Source organism: Callospermophilus lateralis, chromosome 8 (genome assembly GCF_048772815.1).
Source record: "Callospermophilus lateralis isolate mCalLat2 chromosome 8, mCalLat2.hap1, whole genome shotgun sequence".
Classification (NCBI taxonomy): Eukaryota; Metazoa; Chordata; class Mammalia; order Rodentia; family Sciuridae; genus Callospermophilus; species Callospermophilus lateralis.
Genome location: NC_135312.1, coordinates 29,069,241 through 29,086,551, shown reverse-complemented (window position 1 = coordinate 29,086,551; position 17,311 = coordinate 29,069,241). Strand labels below are relative to the sequence as shown.

Here is a 17,311-nt window from a genome sequence, read left to right as displayed (position 1 = left end):
CAAGAGTACCCTTTTCCCCACATCCTCGCCAGCACTTGTTATTGTTTGACTTCATAATGGCTGCCAATCTTACAGGAGTGAGACGGTATCTTAGGGTGGTTTTGATTTGCATTTCTCTGACTGCTAGAGATGGTGAGCATTTTTTCATGTACTGGTTGATTGATTGTATGCCTGACAATTTTTTTTAAGGTTTTAAATTAAATTAATGAAAAATGTCTTTCTCTACTTGGCACTTATATAACTAAATGTTCATTTTCTTCCATAATGTCCTCAAATTCTCCCAAGGAGTGATAGAGTATACAATATAAATCAAAACCAAATATTCTACAGTGCTTTATAAGTTTTACAAGGTGTTCATATAACTGATTAAATTTGAATCTTGTAATAACTCCTAGAAGTAAGCAAGAGATGGAAGACTTTCAAGTGTTTTTTAATTTTTTTTATTATTTTTAGTTGTAGATGAACACAATACCTTTATTTTATTTATTGATTTTTATGTGGTGCTGGGGATCAAACTTAGCGCCTCAAACATGCTAGGCAAGTGCTCTACCACTGAGCTACAACCCCCCCCCCCACCTTGCATAGTGTTTTATAGTACAGAAATTGAGTTTCTTGCTTAAAGTATATTATGGGCATTAACCTAGCTCTTTTTCTATTACATTAATTGCTTCAAACAGATACTACCATGAATAACTTAAGTTCATTACACATTGCCCTATTTCTTTGTACAACAGTTGTAGAAAATGTTAAGACTGGAGAAAAATAATGACAATCACATTAATTCCCCATCAGACTTTTAAATTAAGAGTTTCGGGAAATATAGAGATAGCACTTCACTTCTATTTTATAGTTATTACCCATTTCGATGAGCACTTAGGCAAGATGTGACCACATAAACTCTGAAATGCTATTGCAATAAAACCTTGACTTCCTGGAATTATGCCCATCTTTCCAGACTGTTCCAGATTCAACAGAAATCGTGTACAACCCCCCCTTTTTGATTAAAAGCCATACATACTATTATCTTACCCATCAAATTGTCAGGTGCCCCCAAGGAAGGGCTCAGAACTGGTACATAAAAGAGGCTCAACAAATATCTGTTGAGTGGTTGAGAAAACCTAGACTTCACAGTCACATCAAGATCCAGGGATTCTCTCATTCACAGTGTGGATGTGGTTAATCTTAATTGGCCTTGGATATCTATAAAGGACCCAGTAGCCTGAGAGAAACAAAGCAGACAGAGAGATAATGAAAAGTCAGAGGGCAGCAGAGATGAGAATCAGCACTGGGAGTGACCAAAACTAATATCCAGGAAAAGGACAGGGATGAAGGTACAATGGAAATGCAGAGGCTGCTTCCCCAGCCTTGCATGGTATCAGACCAGCAGCTGCAATGCTTTTGGCTGGTGGGAGTTCCATGAATGGGCTGGTGAGGTGCCTGAGTCAAGTCAAAGAAGAAACAGAGAGGAAAAGAGCATCAAGGACGGGTGAGAATTTAAAAAATAAATAAATAAAAAGACAACATCCCTTTCACTTCTACCCAGCAAGGCTACCATCTCTGTAAGGTTGCATCATTTTGTAGAAATTATATTTTATTTTTTCCTCAAAGAGAAAGTTTTATGGAAAAATGAATGACAAATTCTGACTTTAAAAGAATGCTATATACTGCAGTTACTAAGTTATCAGAAATGGAAACATTTTCCTTCCCTTAAGAATCAAAAAGTTATTTTTTCCAGAAAAGAAAAATTCCCATAAGGAGTTGTAAATAGCATCCTGGAAATGGGATTTGCTGACTTTTCATACACAGGAGCCAGAGAATGGCAAGTAAAGAAAAAGACAGGGCCCCTCTCACTGGATTGCAGTCTCCTGGATTCATTCATTCAACAAATATGTCAGGCATCTACTGTGTGCCAGGCTCTGTTCAGGCACTAAAACCAGGAAGTGAGAGCAGCCAGCACTGGCTAAATAATTTTCAGGAACCTAGCACAAAATGAAAATGATTCAACAACTAAAAATGAAACTGTTCAACAATTAAGAGTCTGAAGACAAGACAGCAGAACATGACATTAAGAACAGGCTCTTCTGGGATCACATCCTATCCAAGTGCACAGTGTCACCACCCACTGAAGTCAGCCCTGGACACAGATACTACAAGTGTTTTTTTGTTTTGTTTTGTTTTTGTTTGTTTGTTTGGTGGTTGCTGCTTCCAATTGCAGGAAGCACTATGGAAAAGAACTGGCAATTCAGAATCAGTATTAGAAATACGTTACTCTTCGGAATTAGGGAAGCCTTTCTATGTAAGTTACATAACAGAAGCAATAATATGAAACCCTAGACCCCAAACAGCTTTTATAATATAAGATACAAGCTCAGCAGAAGAAAGCAGAGAAATGTTCTGGGCAAACAACAGCACCCTGAAGGAACAGATAACAAAAGACAGACTGAAGTTAGGAAAGAGGAAGTGCTGTCCAGAGCTGGGTCCCAACTCTCTGCTCTAAGAGAGTAAACAGAAAAAGTGATGCTATGTCCAAAGGGGTCCTTGTCTGGAAACTCCTGAGCCAGCCAGGTCCACTCGGGAGGGCCCTATTTGTAAGAAAGGGGCAAGGAAAGGCGGATCGGAACATTACTCTGCAAAGATCCCAGAATAGGAGGGACGATTTTGGATCTCTGGGGCTGCACAGCCCACTGCAGAGGAAGAGCGGGTGTGAGGGACAGAAGGCGTGCGCTTCTCAACCAGACAGAGCCCCGAGTCCTGCGGCATGCGGACCTCCCGGGCTCAGTCCAGGCCGGCCAGATGGCTGGCCTGGTTGGGGGACAACCTTTACCGGACGAATCTGAATGCTGCCACATGCCAGCAGGAACCGGGGAGGCTTGGTGGCCGCATCTTTCCTGGGACCGGCGGCGGGAGGGCTGGCGGGGGAGGGAAGGAAGGAAGCTCGGGCACCCGCGCTCGCCGCAGGAAACGCGGCGCCGCGCCTGGGGAGGAACCCGCACCCCCTCCGGTGCCCTCAGTCCCGCTCGCCTCTCACCTTGTCCCAGCGCAGCCACTGGGCGGTCTCCTGCTCCAGCCGGGCGTCCATGCCTATACCGCTGGCTCCTAATGCAGGCGTAGTCGCCACCGAGGTTCCTGCGCGGACACTGCGGACTGCAAGAGGCCGGACGACCCTTCCGGAGGGGCGGGGCGGGGACGGAGGGCGGGGCGGGGACGGAGGGCGGGGCGGGGACGGAGGGCGGGGCGGGGACGGAGGGCGGGGCGGGGCGGGGACGGAGGGCGGGGCGGGGCGGGGACGGAGGGCGGGGCGGGGCGGGGACGGAGGGCGGGGCGGGGACACCGCGGAGCAGCCAGCCGCACAGCCGGAGGAATGTGACGCACAGCCTGCTGCAGCTTCTTGTCCTGCGGTTAGCAGATGCGGCTCCGGGGCTGGGAGCAGGGGTCTATGGTAGCAGCTGGCGCGTGAAAACTTTTTTGCCATCATCTCTGAGAGCTCCCGAGACCTGCATTCATGCGATAGCTATAGGTTGAGTTCCTCCTGTGCGCCAGGCACGTGGCTGAGTACACCCTGATAGGAGCCTAAAAATCGTATAGAAATAATAAGTAAGACAGACGTGAACGGTGGGAACGTGAGGGTAAGGGGATAATTCTATAACCCAGGGCGACTGTGCTGACCCCCAGCATGCTTTCTTTTAAAAAAATTCCTTGTTGCATTCTTCAGCAAACAATCCGTTGTTTGCAAAAGAAATGCGGGCCCCAATTCTCCTCCCTGCCCATAAGTACAGTTACTCTGAAGAGGAGAGGTTTTGTGATCTTTACACAGACCAGATTCCAGAAGTCAGGGAGCTCGGCAAAGCCCCCTAACCATAGAATCTCCGATTTCCAATCAAAATGGGTCAGAGGAGGCCTAAGAGTTGCCTTAGATCTTTAGCACGTCATTATAATAGCACAATCTCCATGGGATAAAATCACACACCTGGGAACTTGGAAATCTAAGACAATGCTGCTGTCAGAAGCCAAGAGGTGGACCTGGGCAGCACCCCCTGGAAACGTATCTGTGAGCCCCAAGAAAACTGGAGGGCAGAAGGTGCACACTGTCCTTTTCCTTCCGAGAGGACCCACTCTTTCCGTTGAGAGTGTCCCCTTTTCTCCTTTTCGTAGACTGTCTAATAAACTTACGCCTGCTACTCTGAGCTACCTGTCTGAAATCTTTTAGGTGTCATAAGAACCAGTAACTGACCACTGTGGTTGCCTCAGCTCTGCAGTGGGGCTCTTGCTCTGTAACAGGAATTCAAAAGGTTGAGAACAGATGACTGGGTGGGGTGGCACAGGCTTGTAATTCCTGTAATTTAGGAGGCTGACACAAGAGAATCACAAGTTAGAGGCCAGCCTCAGCAACTCAACAAGAGTGTCTCAAAATAAAAATAATCAATAAAAGGGACTGGACTGGGGATGTAGCTCAGTGGAAAAGCACTCTGGGTTCTATCCCTAATACCAAAAAAAAAAAAAAAAAAAAAAAAGGAAGAAGGAGAAGAGAAAGAAAAGATAGGAAAGGGAAAGAAAAAGAAACCAAAGCATAGAAAAATCTTGAAAAACGAACAAAATTAAAGTGTTAAGTAGACTGGTGGAACAGAATGGAGGGTCCAGAAATGAGGCTACCTGTGCATGTGCAGTTTATTTCAGAAGCAGCACTGCAGAGCATGGGAAAGGACTATCTTCAGTTCATAGTGCTAGATGACCTGGAAATCCACACAGGAAAAAGAAAAAAGAAACTCAACACCCACCTCACATCTGAATTCCAGGTCAGGTGTCACTTTAGGTGTGAAAGGTAAAATGAAGCTCTAGAAACCAACACAGGAGTACCTCTTCCTGATGGTAGGATCACTAAGCCTGAAAGATGCAGTATCTCAGCGTGAAAAAGCATGTGCAAGACTATTCCTGGCAGCATTATTTATAAAAGCCCCAAAACTGGACACAACCCAAATATCCACCAACAATAGTATGGATAAATACATGGTGGTATATTCATACCAAGTTGTATAAATAAATTACGGTAATTCAGGAGGCTGAATTATAGAGTTAAACAGCAATTATATAGCAATTATATAGTTATACACAACATCATGGATGAATCTCACAAACATTATGTTAAGTGGAGGAAGCAAAACCATCCTCTCTACCTTTCCATCCCCCACCAAAAAAAATTTTTTTAATCATTTAACTTGTATAAAATTCTGGAATAGGTGAAATTATAAGGACAGAAAACAAATCAGTGGTTTTCAAAAGCTGAGAGTGGGGGATGGAGTTGACTCTAGAGGGCACAAAGACATTTGGGGAGTGGTGGAGGTGTTGCAGTTTGATTGAGGTAGTGGTCGCACAACTCCATGGGTTGATCAAAACTCAGAACTGTGCACTATAAAGGTAAATGTCACTGAATTAAGTTGGATGACCATTTTTAAAAGTCTTAAGATTAAAATATAAAAAGGAGGCAAATGCAGTCTATGGCCATCAAGAGAGGTTTCCTTGGGAAAGATGAAGACTGCTCTCTGGGATTCTGGACTTGTTCTATTTTTTGACCTTGGTGAAGGTCACAGTGGTGTGTTCATGTGTAGTAATTTACTGAGCTGCAGTTTTATGAATAGTGCATTTCCTGTTTGTTCTACTTAAATTGTAAAAAGAAAAAAAAAACATATAATCCAGGATCTGTAATATCATTTAAGTGTAATGTAAAAGGCATATTAATCATATAGTCATAGAAGTTAATTCATAATAATCAACTGATAAAATTTCAGGAAAAGAAGCAAGGAGATCCCAGGTTGGCAGAGGCTGCCCTGGTCAGGAAGTTTCTCTGAGCATTTGCAGCTTGAGTAGAGACAAGAAGGAGGATGTGGTTAAAGTCTGGGAGGCAGCCTGGCAAGTGTGGTCATTCCCTTGCACAGAGAAGAAGAAAAGAAGAGGCTTTCTTAGTCCAGTTTCTGTTGCTATAACTGAGTCCCAGAGGCTAGGTAATTTAGAAAGATATCTATTTAACTCATAGTTCCAGAGTCTGGCAAGTTCAGGATCAAAATTACTCTGACAATTATGTTTCCAACACATGAATTTCGGGGGAGCACATTCAAACTATAGCAAATGGACAGCCTTGGCTTCCCCGTCCATCACTCTGCTGTCTGCTCCACTTGGACTTTCTCCTTTCCCTGCACCTGACCAATGTTCTTCTCAGTTACACTGGGGCAGAAATTGTGGGGCACAAAGACCAGGCAGGGACTACTTACCATTTACTTGCCAGAGTGCTCTCAGATTCCCACTTTCTCCCATGGTGGGGGTGGGACCAGGTGTCTAAAAATGAGCAGTCCCAGGCCTCAGCATGTGTATGAGTCCCTCCATGATAAATGGAGTGGTTGCAGCTGAGTCTCTGCTAGGCATCAAAAGTCGCGTAGAGTCAGGTAGCAAGGAGATGTTTTGACACCTTTTATTTAATTAATTTATTTATTTATTGGTACCATGGAGTGAACCCAGGGGTGCTTAACTACTGAGCCACATCCCCAGCCCTTTTTTATATTTTATTTAGAGACAGAGTCTTGCTCAGTTACTAAGTGCCTTGCTAATCTGCTGAGGCTGGTTTGAACTCTCAATCCTCTTGCTGTAGCCTCTTGGGTTGCTGGGATTGCAGGTGTGTGCCACAGCACCTGGCAACACATCTTGTTATATTAGAAATTTGTGGACCAGAGTTTCGTCCAATCAAATAGTTTAGACCTCATCAGAGACACCAAGAGGCAGATTTCTCAATATTTCTTTATCAAACCAAGAAAAGAAAGCAAGTAAGATTTTCAAGCGGCAAGAAACTTCTAACAAGGAAGTTGCCAGACTGTAAATAAATTTTCCCGCCATACTGAGACTGCACCCAGATCTTAAGCCCTGTGCCGAAATATGTTGCACAATAGTGAATTACTGCCACCTGCTTCCCATGTGAAGCAGAAATCTCTTTAAAGTCATGTTGGGGTGGGGCAAGGGTTGTACGTGCAGGAGACATTCGGGGAGTGTCCAACCATGAAGGTTTTTTGGTTTCTGACAATGATCCTACTGTATCTTAAAGTTGCTGATTCCCCACAGTTATTCCACATTGAATAGTAGACAAAACCAGGAAGGATCCTTAGGGAAGAATTCAGACTTCCTGTTTCATAGATGAGGTACAGATTCACAGAAAATTTGAACCTATCTCCAAGACATACTGCTGGCTAATAACATAGCCAGAATCTCACCCTGAGTCTCCTGATTTCCTAATCCAATACTCAATCCAATACTCTACTCAGCCCATTTCTACACAGGCCCATAGAAGGAAGTTCCATGAACTCTTGTAGTCTGTTACCATGTGATAACAGCCTGCTCTTGATGAAAAGCAAATATTAACCATCTCTGACATTGATAATGTGAGCTGATGCTCAAAATAACTAGGTTTGTTTATGCATGCTCCCTCTCGGCTTAAGAACTCTTTTTCAGGTGCATGTCTCAATATCCTTGGAAGCCTTCCCAACATTTCCAAACACCTTGTCAGCAATTCTTTAGTTCCTCTGTGTCCATCCCAGGGACAGTTCTTCTAAAACTTTTTATTATAGGAAGTTTCAAATATTTACTAAATCAATCTCCATGTAACCATCACTCAGCTCAACAATGATCAATCCGTGGCCAGTCCTGCTTCATCCATCTATTTGCCCCTCCTGTATTTTCTCTGAAGAAGGTTCCAGACATAGCATCATTTTGGCTACAAATATTTTGTTTTCAAGAATGATTTGTGTGTGTGGTACTAGGGACTGAGCCCAGGGGTACTCTACCACTGATTTTTATCCTCAGTTCTTTTGTTATATTTTGTTATATTTTGAGACAGGGTCTCACAAAGTTGCTCAGGCTAGCCTTTAGTTTATGATCCTCCTGCAGGACTTCAGCCTCTCAAGTCACTGGGGTTACAGGTGTGTGCCACCACACCCAGCTCAGCTAATATTTTGGCAGTATTTCTGAAATGCAAAGACACTGATCGCAAGGACCATTATCTCACCTATAATTTTTAACATTAAAGTTAATGATTCCTTAATATAATCAATTGTCTATTTAGTGTTCAAATTTCCAATTATCTATTGAGTCCCGATTTTCTTTTCCAGTTTGCTTGAATCAGGAGCCAGGTTGCTAAGTCTGTTAGGTCTCCTTTAATCTGTAGGTTCTGCCTCAATTATCTTGCAATTTCCTTGTCAAAGACACTGGCTCACCTGTCCTGTAGCTTTCTCTAGTCTGGACTTTGCTGATTTAGCCTATTCCTCTCTCTCTCTCTCCTGTATTTCCTATAAATGCATTTTATTATAATTCTCTCTTGTGATCTTTCCCTCACGGTACTGTGAACTCTAGGAGGACAGCAATGCTACCTTGTTTTTCTTTGTCTATCCAGAGCCTAGCATTGTAAGTATCCAATAAATGACTAAAAAGATAAATAGAGTTGAATAGCTCTTGGTTCTTTTCTCATATAGGAAATGGAAGACTCTGATGTCAGGTATCTGGGACCTGATGTTGGTTTTACCCTTGATTTCTTGGGGAACCCTGGGAAGTCATTTAACCTCTATTGGCCCCAGTTTTCTTGTTTCAAAAATGGAAGCAATAGTTGTGTCCACCTTGTAGGAGTGATGTGGCTTAAATGAGAAAGTAAAAGGCTTAACACAGTGTCTGGCAGAAGAAGTGGCCCATGGAAGTTGGGTATTATTAGGAAAGTGCTACTGGTTTGTCATTCTGTATTAGGATAGGCTAAGCCAAGCTAAAGTAAGAAATTAATCCATACATTTTAGGATTTAGTCAAAGAAAATCCTGTTATATGACCAATATGTATTGCACACAGCCCCTCAGGGATCAGGAGGCCTCTATCAGGTGGCCTCTGCAGTCATTGTGGAATGACCAAAGTGTGGGGGACACAAAATGTCTCTTAAAAGCTTCTTCCTGGAAGTGGCACATGTCACTGCCACTCATATCTTTTCCCCCACCACCCCACCAACCCCATTTTTAATTTTTTGAAACAGGGTCTAGATAATTTTCCCTGGCTGGCTTTGAACTTTCAATCCTCCTGTCTTGGCCTCCTGAGTCTCTGGGATTATAGCCATGCACCAATGTACCTGGCAGGAATAATCATTAGTCATTTCAATTTTAGCCGAAGTTTAGAACCTCCACTTGATAAAACAATCCATTCTCCTCTAAGGATAGAACCAACTGTGTTCCTCCATACAACGGCGTGATTGGTAGTCATATAGGTCAGACCACATCCCTCTCTGTTTTCAATCTTCCCATGGCTTCACTATGCACTTAGGATAAGATCTGTGCCTTCTACCCTGGGCTTCACAGTTCTACTACATATGTCTCCCAACCTGGTTGTCTGCCACTTTTCTCCCTCCCTCACTGAGATCAACCCTGAAGTTCTCTGGTCCAGTCATTGCATGTGTCAAGCAAGTGCTGGTCTAAGGCCTGGACCTGCTTTGCTCTCCCCCTGATGTTTCAGTGACAAATGTGCAAATTTCATTCAGGCCTTTGCTTAAATATCAGTTAATCATAAAGGCTTCTCTTCTGAAAAGTGCTAGTAAATGTTTAACAATTGACTATCTGAGATTTAAAAAAAAAAAAAATCCTGCCTATTTCCATGGTATAAATGAATCCATCATGGATGATTTCAAGCTACCATGTGACATCATCAAACAAAAAATCAGAGTGTCCTACCATTATCTGATATTTTTAACAAAGAGATATAATAGATGACAGCAATATTTGTCAAGAATGGATCTCATATACAATGGTGGGTTCATAAGATTATAATGGATTTGAAAAATTCCTTTGGCCTCATGTCATAATAATCACTGAATGTCACAGTGCCAGATGCTACTCAACCTGTTTGTGGTGATGCTACTGTGAACAAGGTTATTGTGCAGCTGGAAATAGCATCTGCCACATACAATTATGTGAATTACCAAATACTCCATAATGATATTAACTATGTAATTGCTTTATGTATTTTCTATACTATTATCATTATTTTAGAATATTCATTTTACTTATTATAAAAAAAAAGTAAGTCTGATGCGGTAGTGCACGCCTATAGTCCCAGCACCTCAGGAGGCTGAGACAGGAGGATTGCAAGTTCAAAGCCAGCCCTCAGCAATGGTGAGGCACTAAGCAACTCAGGGAGACTCTGTCTCTAAATAAAGTGCAAAATAGGGCTGGGGATTGGCTCAGTGGTTGAGTACCCCTAAGTCCAATCCCTGGTTACCCCCAACCTGCAAAAAAAGTAGCCAGGCATGGTAGTGCACATCTGTAATCCCAGCAACTAGAGAAGTTGAGGAAGGAGGATCACAAGTTCAAAGCCAGCCTCACAAAGTTAGTGAGACCCTGTCTCAAAATAAAAAATAAAAAGAACAAGTAGCTTAGTGGCAAAGCATCCCTAGGTTTAATCCCTAGTGTTCCTCGACACTAAAAAAAAAAGTTTAATCAGCTTGGTGGCACATTCCTATAGTCCCAGCAACTTGGGAGACTGAAGCAGAAGGGTCACAAGAGCAATATACAGAGACCTTGTCTCAAATAAATAAATAAATAGGAATGGGGGTGTAGCTTAGAGTAGAGTGTATCCCTGGATTCAATCCTCAGTATCCCACATCCCCCCAATTTTTTTTTTCTGTAAATAGGTGAAATAGCTGTGCTGCATTTTATTCTTTTGGCAGCAGCCCCACAAATCTTGTGTCTACCTCCACTCCTGATCGCATCATTTCTTCTTGTGCTTGATTTAATTTCAAGCTCTTCATGGCCCTAGGAACAATAAAACGCACACACACACACACACACACACACACACACACACACTATATGTTATGGAACATACATATCATGATGTATATATGTATATTTATCCCTTATAGTCTGGGTGCAGAGTAGGCTATAAAATCTAGGTTTGTATAAGTAAATCCTTGGATGTTCACCCAATGATAAAATCACCTAAAGACACATCTCTCCAAACCTGTCTAGTCATTATGCAACACATGCCTGGAACATAAAGAGTATTGTTAATGCTAACAGGTAGTAAACAAAACAGAAAATGGTGAATTTGGGGGCATTTGTTATGTTTTTAACACAATGTACTTACTTGTAGTTTTATACAATTTAATTTTTGATAATGGCTGTATTTTATATCTGGTTTCTGAGTTTCCTAAAAACGTTCTAGTGAGCCCTTATGAACTGGCAGAACCTGTCACCAACATGGCACTACTCTCTTATTCACCGACCCTTTAGTCTATTTTTCTTCAAATGTTTTGTCACTGTGTGCCATGATGTTATAAATGATTTTTTTAAATACTGTTTTTCTTGCCTTTTTTATTCTGATCTAGGACAATGCGGAGCTCATAATACATGTTGAAGAATGAATCCCTGGATTGGTTCCTTTACATCTATGAAGAATAAATCAAAATACAGCAATAATACAATATACAGGTATAAAATCACGTCAACTTTTTCTCTAAAATTTGATAAGCTCCCTGAATTTAACAAAGAAAATTGAACTGCTAGTCACCCTTCTCTAGTGGCCTAATTTCAAGGCTGATTAAAGAATGAGTAAATAATGTGCCAATAGACTTTATCAGTACACTCATTGCTGGCCATAAACCCAAAGTACACCCACAGTGAACGTTTCTGCAGATCAGCTGGAATTTAATGGACTTCCTTTGTGAAAATTTAAAATATCTATTATTTATGCCTATTTTCATTACATTCACGAAATCGGCCAATTTACTCTCATTATTCATTTTAATAATTCCTTGTACTTCCGTTCCCACTAGGGCTTTCTGATCATTAAAAATTTAATACCAGGGCTGCTTGTGTTCCCTTTCCTCTCATAGTGTGTAGTTGTCAAGCACTCCCGCCCCACCCACCCTTGCCTGCCACAACTAGATTTCAAGACAAGTGTCATTTATTCTCTTTAGGTGATGGTGTCACTTAAGCATCCATCATTGTGTCCTTTTGCCTGAGGGATTTGGGTATTTGATCAGGTGTAAATGATCTGGTGAGCCTAGGAAAGCTCTGTCTTCAATCACCAAGAGCTCAGTTTCTACTTGATCAGAGGAACACCCCAACCACATCAGAAGGGACAGGACAAAACCCTAAGAGAATCACATTTGGAAACCTCAATGCCCTGTAACCTGTTAGCATGCTGAGCAAATACGTCTCCACAAAGTGTTGAATTGAGGAGAATTAAGAGGGTATTTTGTTTTTGCTTTTCCTGAATACCACGTAATTCCTGATGTTTCTGGAACATCATTCTCTCAGCCTTGCCTTTGAAGTCAGAACCCACAGAACCCAGAGTGTCTGCTGGGGTAGCCCCTGGGGAGATTATTGTGCTCCAAATGAAGCTGCCTGATACACGGTATTTTTGTTTTTCATCGGTATTACTTTGATCTACCACCTTCTCATCTCTCATTTCTAATTCTACCTGCATGAATGTGAAATGTTTGTACTTCTTGAACCGAGCAATATTAGAAAGGAGACCTTGATGCACTATTTTTACTAGTTCTTTCTTAGATATACATGACAGCAGAGTGCATTTTAACATGTTATACAAACATGGAGTATAACTTATTCTAATTAGGATCCCATTCTTGTGGTTGGACATGATGTGGAGTGTCATTGGTCGTGTATTCACATAGGAACACAGGAAAGTCATGTCCGATTCATTTTACTGTCTTTCCTATTCCCATTCCCCTCCCTTCCCTTCATTACCCTTTGTCTAATCAAATGGACTTCTAATCTCCACTCCCCCATTATTGTGAGTCAGCATATGAATATCAGAGAGAACATTTGGCCTTTGACTTTTTGGGGGGTTGACTTATTTCACTTAGCATGATAGTTTCCAGTCCATCTATTTATTAACAAGAATCATAAAGTCATTATTTTTTTATGGCTGAGTAATATTCTATTGTGTATCTATACCACATTTTTTAAATCATTCATCTGGTGAAGGGCAACTAATTTGGTTCTATAGCTTAGTTCTTGTGAATTGAGCTGCTATAACCATTCATGTGGCTGTGTAACTGTAGTATACTAATTTTGTCCTTTGGGTATAAACCAAAGAGTGGAATAGCTGAGTCAAATTATGGTTCCATTCCAAGTTTTCTGAGGAATTTCTATACTGCTTTCCATAGTGGTTGCCCCAATTTTCACTCCCACTGGCAATGTATGAGTGTACCTTTGCCCCATATCCTCACCAACATTTATTGTTACTTGTATTCTTGATAATTGCCATTCTGACGGGGTGGGGGAGATGACATATTAGAGTAGTTTTGATTTGCATTTCCCTAATTGCTAGAGATGTTGAACATTTTTTTCATGTTTGTTGATCAATTGTATGTATTCTTCTGTGAAGTATCTGTTCAGATCCTTAGCCCATTTGTTGATGGTGTAATTTGTTTTTTTTGTTTGTTTGTTTGTTTTGGTGTTAAGTTTTTCAAGTTCTTTATACATCCCAGAGATTATTGCTCTATCTGAGGGGTGTGTAGTTAAGATTTTCTCCCATTCTGTAGGCTCTCTCTTCTCATTATTTATTGTTTCCTTTGCTGAGAAGAAACATTTTAGTTTGAATCCATCTCATTTATTGACTCTTGATTTTATGTTTTTGTGCTTTAGGAGTCTTGTTCAGGGAGTTAGGTCCTAAGCCAATATAAAGGAAGATTTGGCCTACTTTTTCTTCTATTAAGCACATGGTCTCTGTTCTAGTTCCTAAGTCTTTGACCCATTCTGAATTGAGTTTTATGCAGGATGAGAGATAGCCTTGAAACTATTTGCAACTAGGCAAAAGAAGGAAATCAAAGGGATATGAATAGGAAAAGAAGAGCTCAAACTATCCCTATTTGCCAATGACATGATTCTATATTTAGAAGACCCAAAAACATCTACCAGAAAACTTAAAAACTCATAAACAAATTCAGAATAGTAGCAGGATATAAAATTAGCAACCATAAATCAATTGTGTTCCTATACACCGATGATGAATCAGTTGAAAGAGAAATTAGAAAAACTATTCCTTACAATAGCCTCAAAATAAAATAAAACCAAACAAATAAACAAAAACAAATGTTGAGAATCAATCTAACAAAATAGATGGTGAAAGACCTCTACAATGAAAACTACAGAACACTAAAGAAAGAAATTGAAGAAGACCTTAGAAGATGGAAAGATCTCCCATGTTATTGGGTAGGCAGAATTAACATTGTCAAATGCCATACTACCAAAAGTGCCATACAGGTTTAATGCAATTCCTATTAAAATTCAAATAATGTTCTTCATAGAAATAGAAAAAGCAATCATAAAATTTATTTGAAAAAATAAGAGGCCCAGAATAACTAAAACAATCCTCAGTGAGAAAAGTGAAGCAGGAGGCATCACGATATCAGACCTTAAATTACGCTACAGAGCTTTAGTAACAAAGACAGCATCGTATTGGCACCAAAACAGACCTGAAGACCAATTGAACAGAATAGAAGATGTTATGGTTTAGATGTACAGTGTCCCCCCAAGCTCACGTGTGAGACAATACAAGACTGTTCGAGGAAAAATGATAGGTTGTGAGAGTCTTAACCCAATCAGTGGATTAATCCCCTGATAGGGATTAACTGAATAGTAACTGAAGTGGTAAGGTGTGGCTGGAGGAGGTAGGAATTAGGGCGTGGCTTTGGTGTATATATTTGTATCCAGCGAGTGGAATCTCTCTCTGCTTCTTGATCACCATGATGGGAAATGCTTCCTCTTGCCACACTCTCCCGCCATGATGTTCAGCTTCATCTCAAACCATGAGGAATGGAGCCAGCCTCTTATGGACCAAGACGTCTGAAACCGTGGGCCCCAAAACAAACTCTTCCTCCTCTACAGTTGTTCTGGTCATATCCTTTAGTCACAGCAGTGAAAAGCTGACTAAAACAAAGACACAGAGACAAACCCACATGAATGCAGTTACCTTATACTAGACAAAGGCGCCATAACCACACATTGGGGAAAAGATAGCCTCTTTAACAAATAATGCTGGGAAAACTGAAAATTCATATGTAGGTACACTATTAAAAGAATATTAGCCTTGAATTGTGTATCAAAGATAACCCGCAAGTTTTATATGCATATATATATATATATATATATATATAATATATATATAAATATATATATAATCTTCTATATGTATGTGTGTATTGTGCATACCTCTATCTATCTATCTATCTATCTATCTATCCACTTTTTTAAATATATTTTTGGTGGTGTTGGGAATTGAACCCATGGCCTAATGCAAGTGCTCTACCACTGAACTACACAACCAACCCACACAAATCATACTTTAAGGTCCACTATACAGCTTGGACTTCTTTCTTTTCTTTCTGTCTTTCTTTCTTTATTGTTACTGGGATTGAAACCAGGGTTGCCCAGGTTCTCAATAAATTGTTGAGTTTGACCTTGAACTTGAGATCCTCTTGCCTCAGCCTCAGGTGTGCACCCATTGCTCCTGGTATAAATTTATTAAGATACCTTAGTATTTAACTCAGGGAGGAAAATCTGTTGACTTTTCATTATAATTGCTGTTTAATTTTTTTCTAATCTCATTTTCTTCCAGTAATTTAAGTACTCAATCTCTCTTCTTCTCTTTCTTTTTTTTTTTTATCTGTATCTCTTCTACTCTAGAGATTACATGAGCATTTAGATGACTCACACATCCCTTTCCTTTCAGAAGGACTATAGACATACGCCTTGTCCTTTGTGAGGGACAATCAGCGTTCTCAGTTCCCTCTTAATAGTAAGGAAACAGTTGTTTCTCAATAAACTCCAGACACCACGATCACATTTACAAACTGCTGTGACTAGCACAGAGATAAAGATTTCTGCACAGTCTGCACCGGAGAAAAACGTCCACGGTTCTTTAATACTAGTAATTATCTGTTCTGAAAAATACTGTCAGTTTGACTTGATGAAATCTTATTAAAATATGATTTGACAACTATGATTTGCTCTAGTCAGGTTTCTCTTCCAGTTAAAGGCTTAGGTAATTATATACTTGAGCATTTAAATAATTAAAGCTTTTTGGTTAATTTAATCATTTCTGTGTGCCGGAGGTCCCACTCCCTAGTTCTATGTCTTAATATTCACTTCCATTTTTATGTGTATATGTCTTAGCCCTTTCAGACAGCTATAACAAAATGCCATAGACTTGGTGGCTTCAAGATAACGGAAATAGACTTCTTACAGTTCTGAGCTGGGAAGTCCCGGATGAAAGCACAGGCTGATTGGGTGTCTGCTGAGGCTGCTTCTCATAGAGGGCGACTTCTCCCTGTGCCCTCAAATATGGAAGGGGTAAGGGGATCTCTCTGGCCCCTTTTATAAGGACAGTAATTACCTTCATTAGGAGAGAGCCCTCTCAAAGACCTCACTTTTTAATATCACCATCTTGGTATTTAGAGTTTTGGGTTTTTGTTTTGTTTTTATGTGGTGCTGGGGATTGAGCCCAGGGCCCTAGGCAACTCAGCAGCTGTTCTACCACTGAGTTACATCCCAGCTCCAGGAAGGTGGGGATTATGTGGGTTAGGATTTAACATATGAATTTGGGGGGAATACAAACATTCAGTCCATAGCAACTTATATGCATGTATTAGTTTTTAATTTTAGTCATGGAGGAAAAATTTCCATGCTCAATCAGTTTATTTTATTTGGTGTCAGAAATTGAACCCAGATCCTTGCTCATGTTAAGCATGAGCTGTACCACAGAACTGCACTCCTAATCCCCCCCTCCATAAAATTATCTTTTAAAATGATTTTCATGGGAATTTGCTAAAACATCAACTGATTTAATTTCATATAACATCAATCTAACAGAAAAAGAGATGCAGCAGATATTCTACCAAACAAGGAAAAAACAGAATTGAAAAGGTAAGTAGAAAATCTCAACTCACCGACTCAACCTGATGGATAAACCAGTTTTATTACTGGTAAAACCTGGACTGAAACTTTGCATCATAGATAGCAGGTTGAACTGGGTGTGGTGGTACTTGCCTATAATCCCAGTGAGTCTGAAACAGGATTGCAAATTCAAGGTCAGTCTCAGTAATTCAATGAGACTCTAAGCAACTGAGTGAGACTGTCTCAAAATAAAAAATAATAATAAAAAAGGGCTGGGAATGTGGCTCAGTTGTTAAGTGCACTTGGGTTCAATCCCTGGTACCAAAAAAAAAAAAAAGGAAGTTGAAGTTGAACACATACACTGGCGACCACTTCTAAAACCACAGTA

The 17,311-nt window shown here is 40.7% G+C and overlaps 1 protein-coding gene across 1 annotated transcript in view; it reads right to left on the bottom strand.

Moving 5' to 3' along the window:
• Pgm2 (phosphoglucomutase 2) overlaps nucleotides 1–3,172 on the bottom strand; it is a 33,442-nt gene extending 30,270 nt beyond the window's left edge. The window contains exon 1 of the mRNA XM_076864824.1: nucleotides 3,029–3,172. Coding sequence (XP_076720939.1) covers nucleotides 3,029–3,079 — 51 coding nt within the window. The 5' untranslated portion in view covers nucleotides 3,080–3,172. The remainder of the gene's footprint in view (nucleotides 1–3,028) is intronic.
• Nucleotides 3,173–17,311: the final 14,139 nt, after the last annotated feature.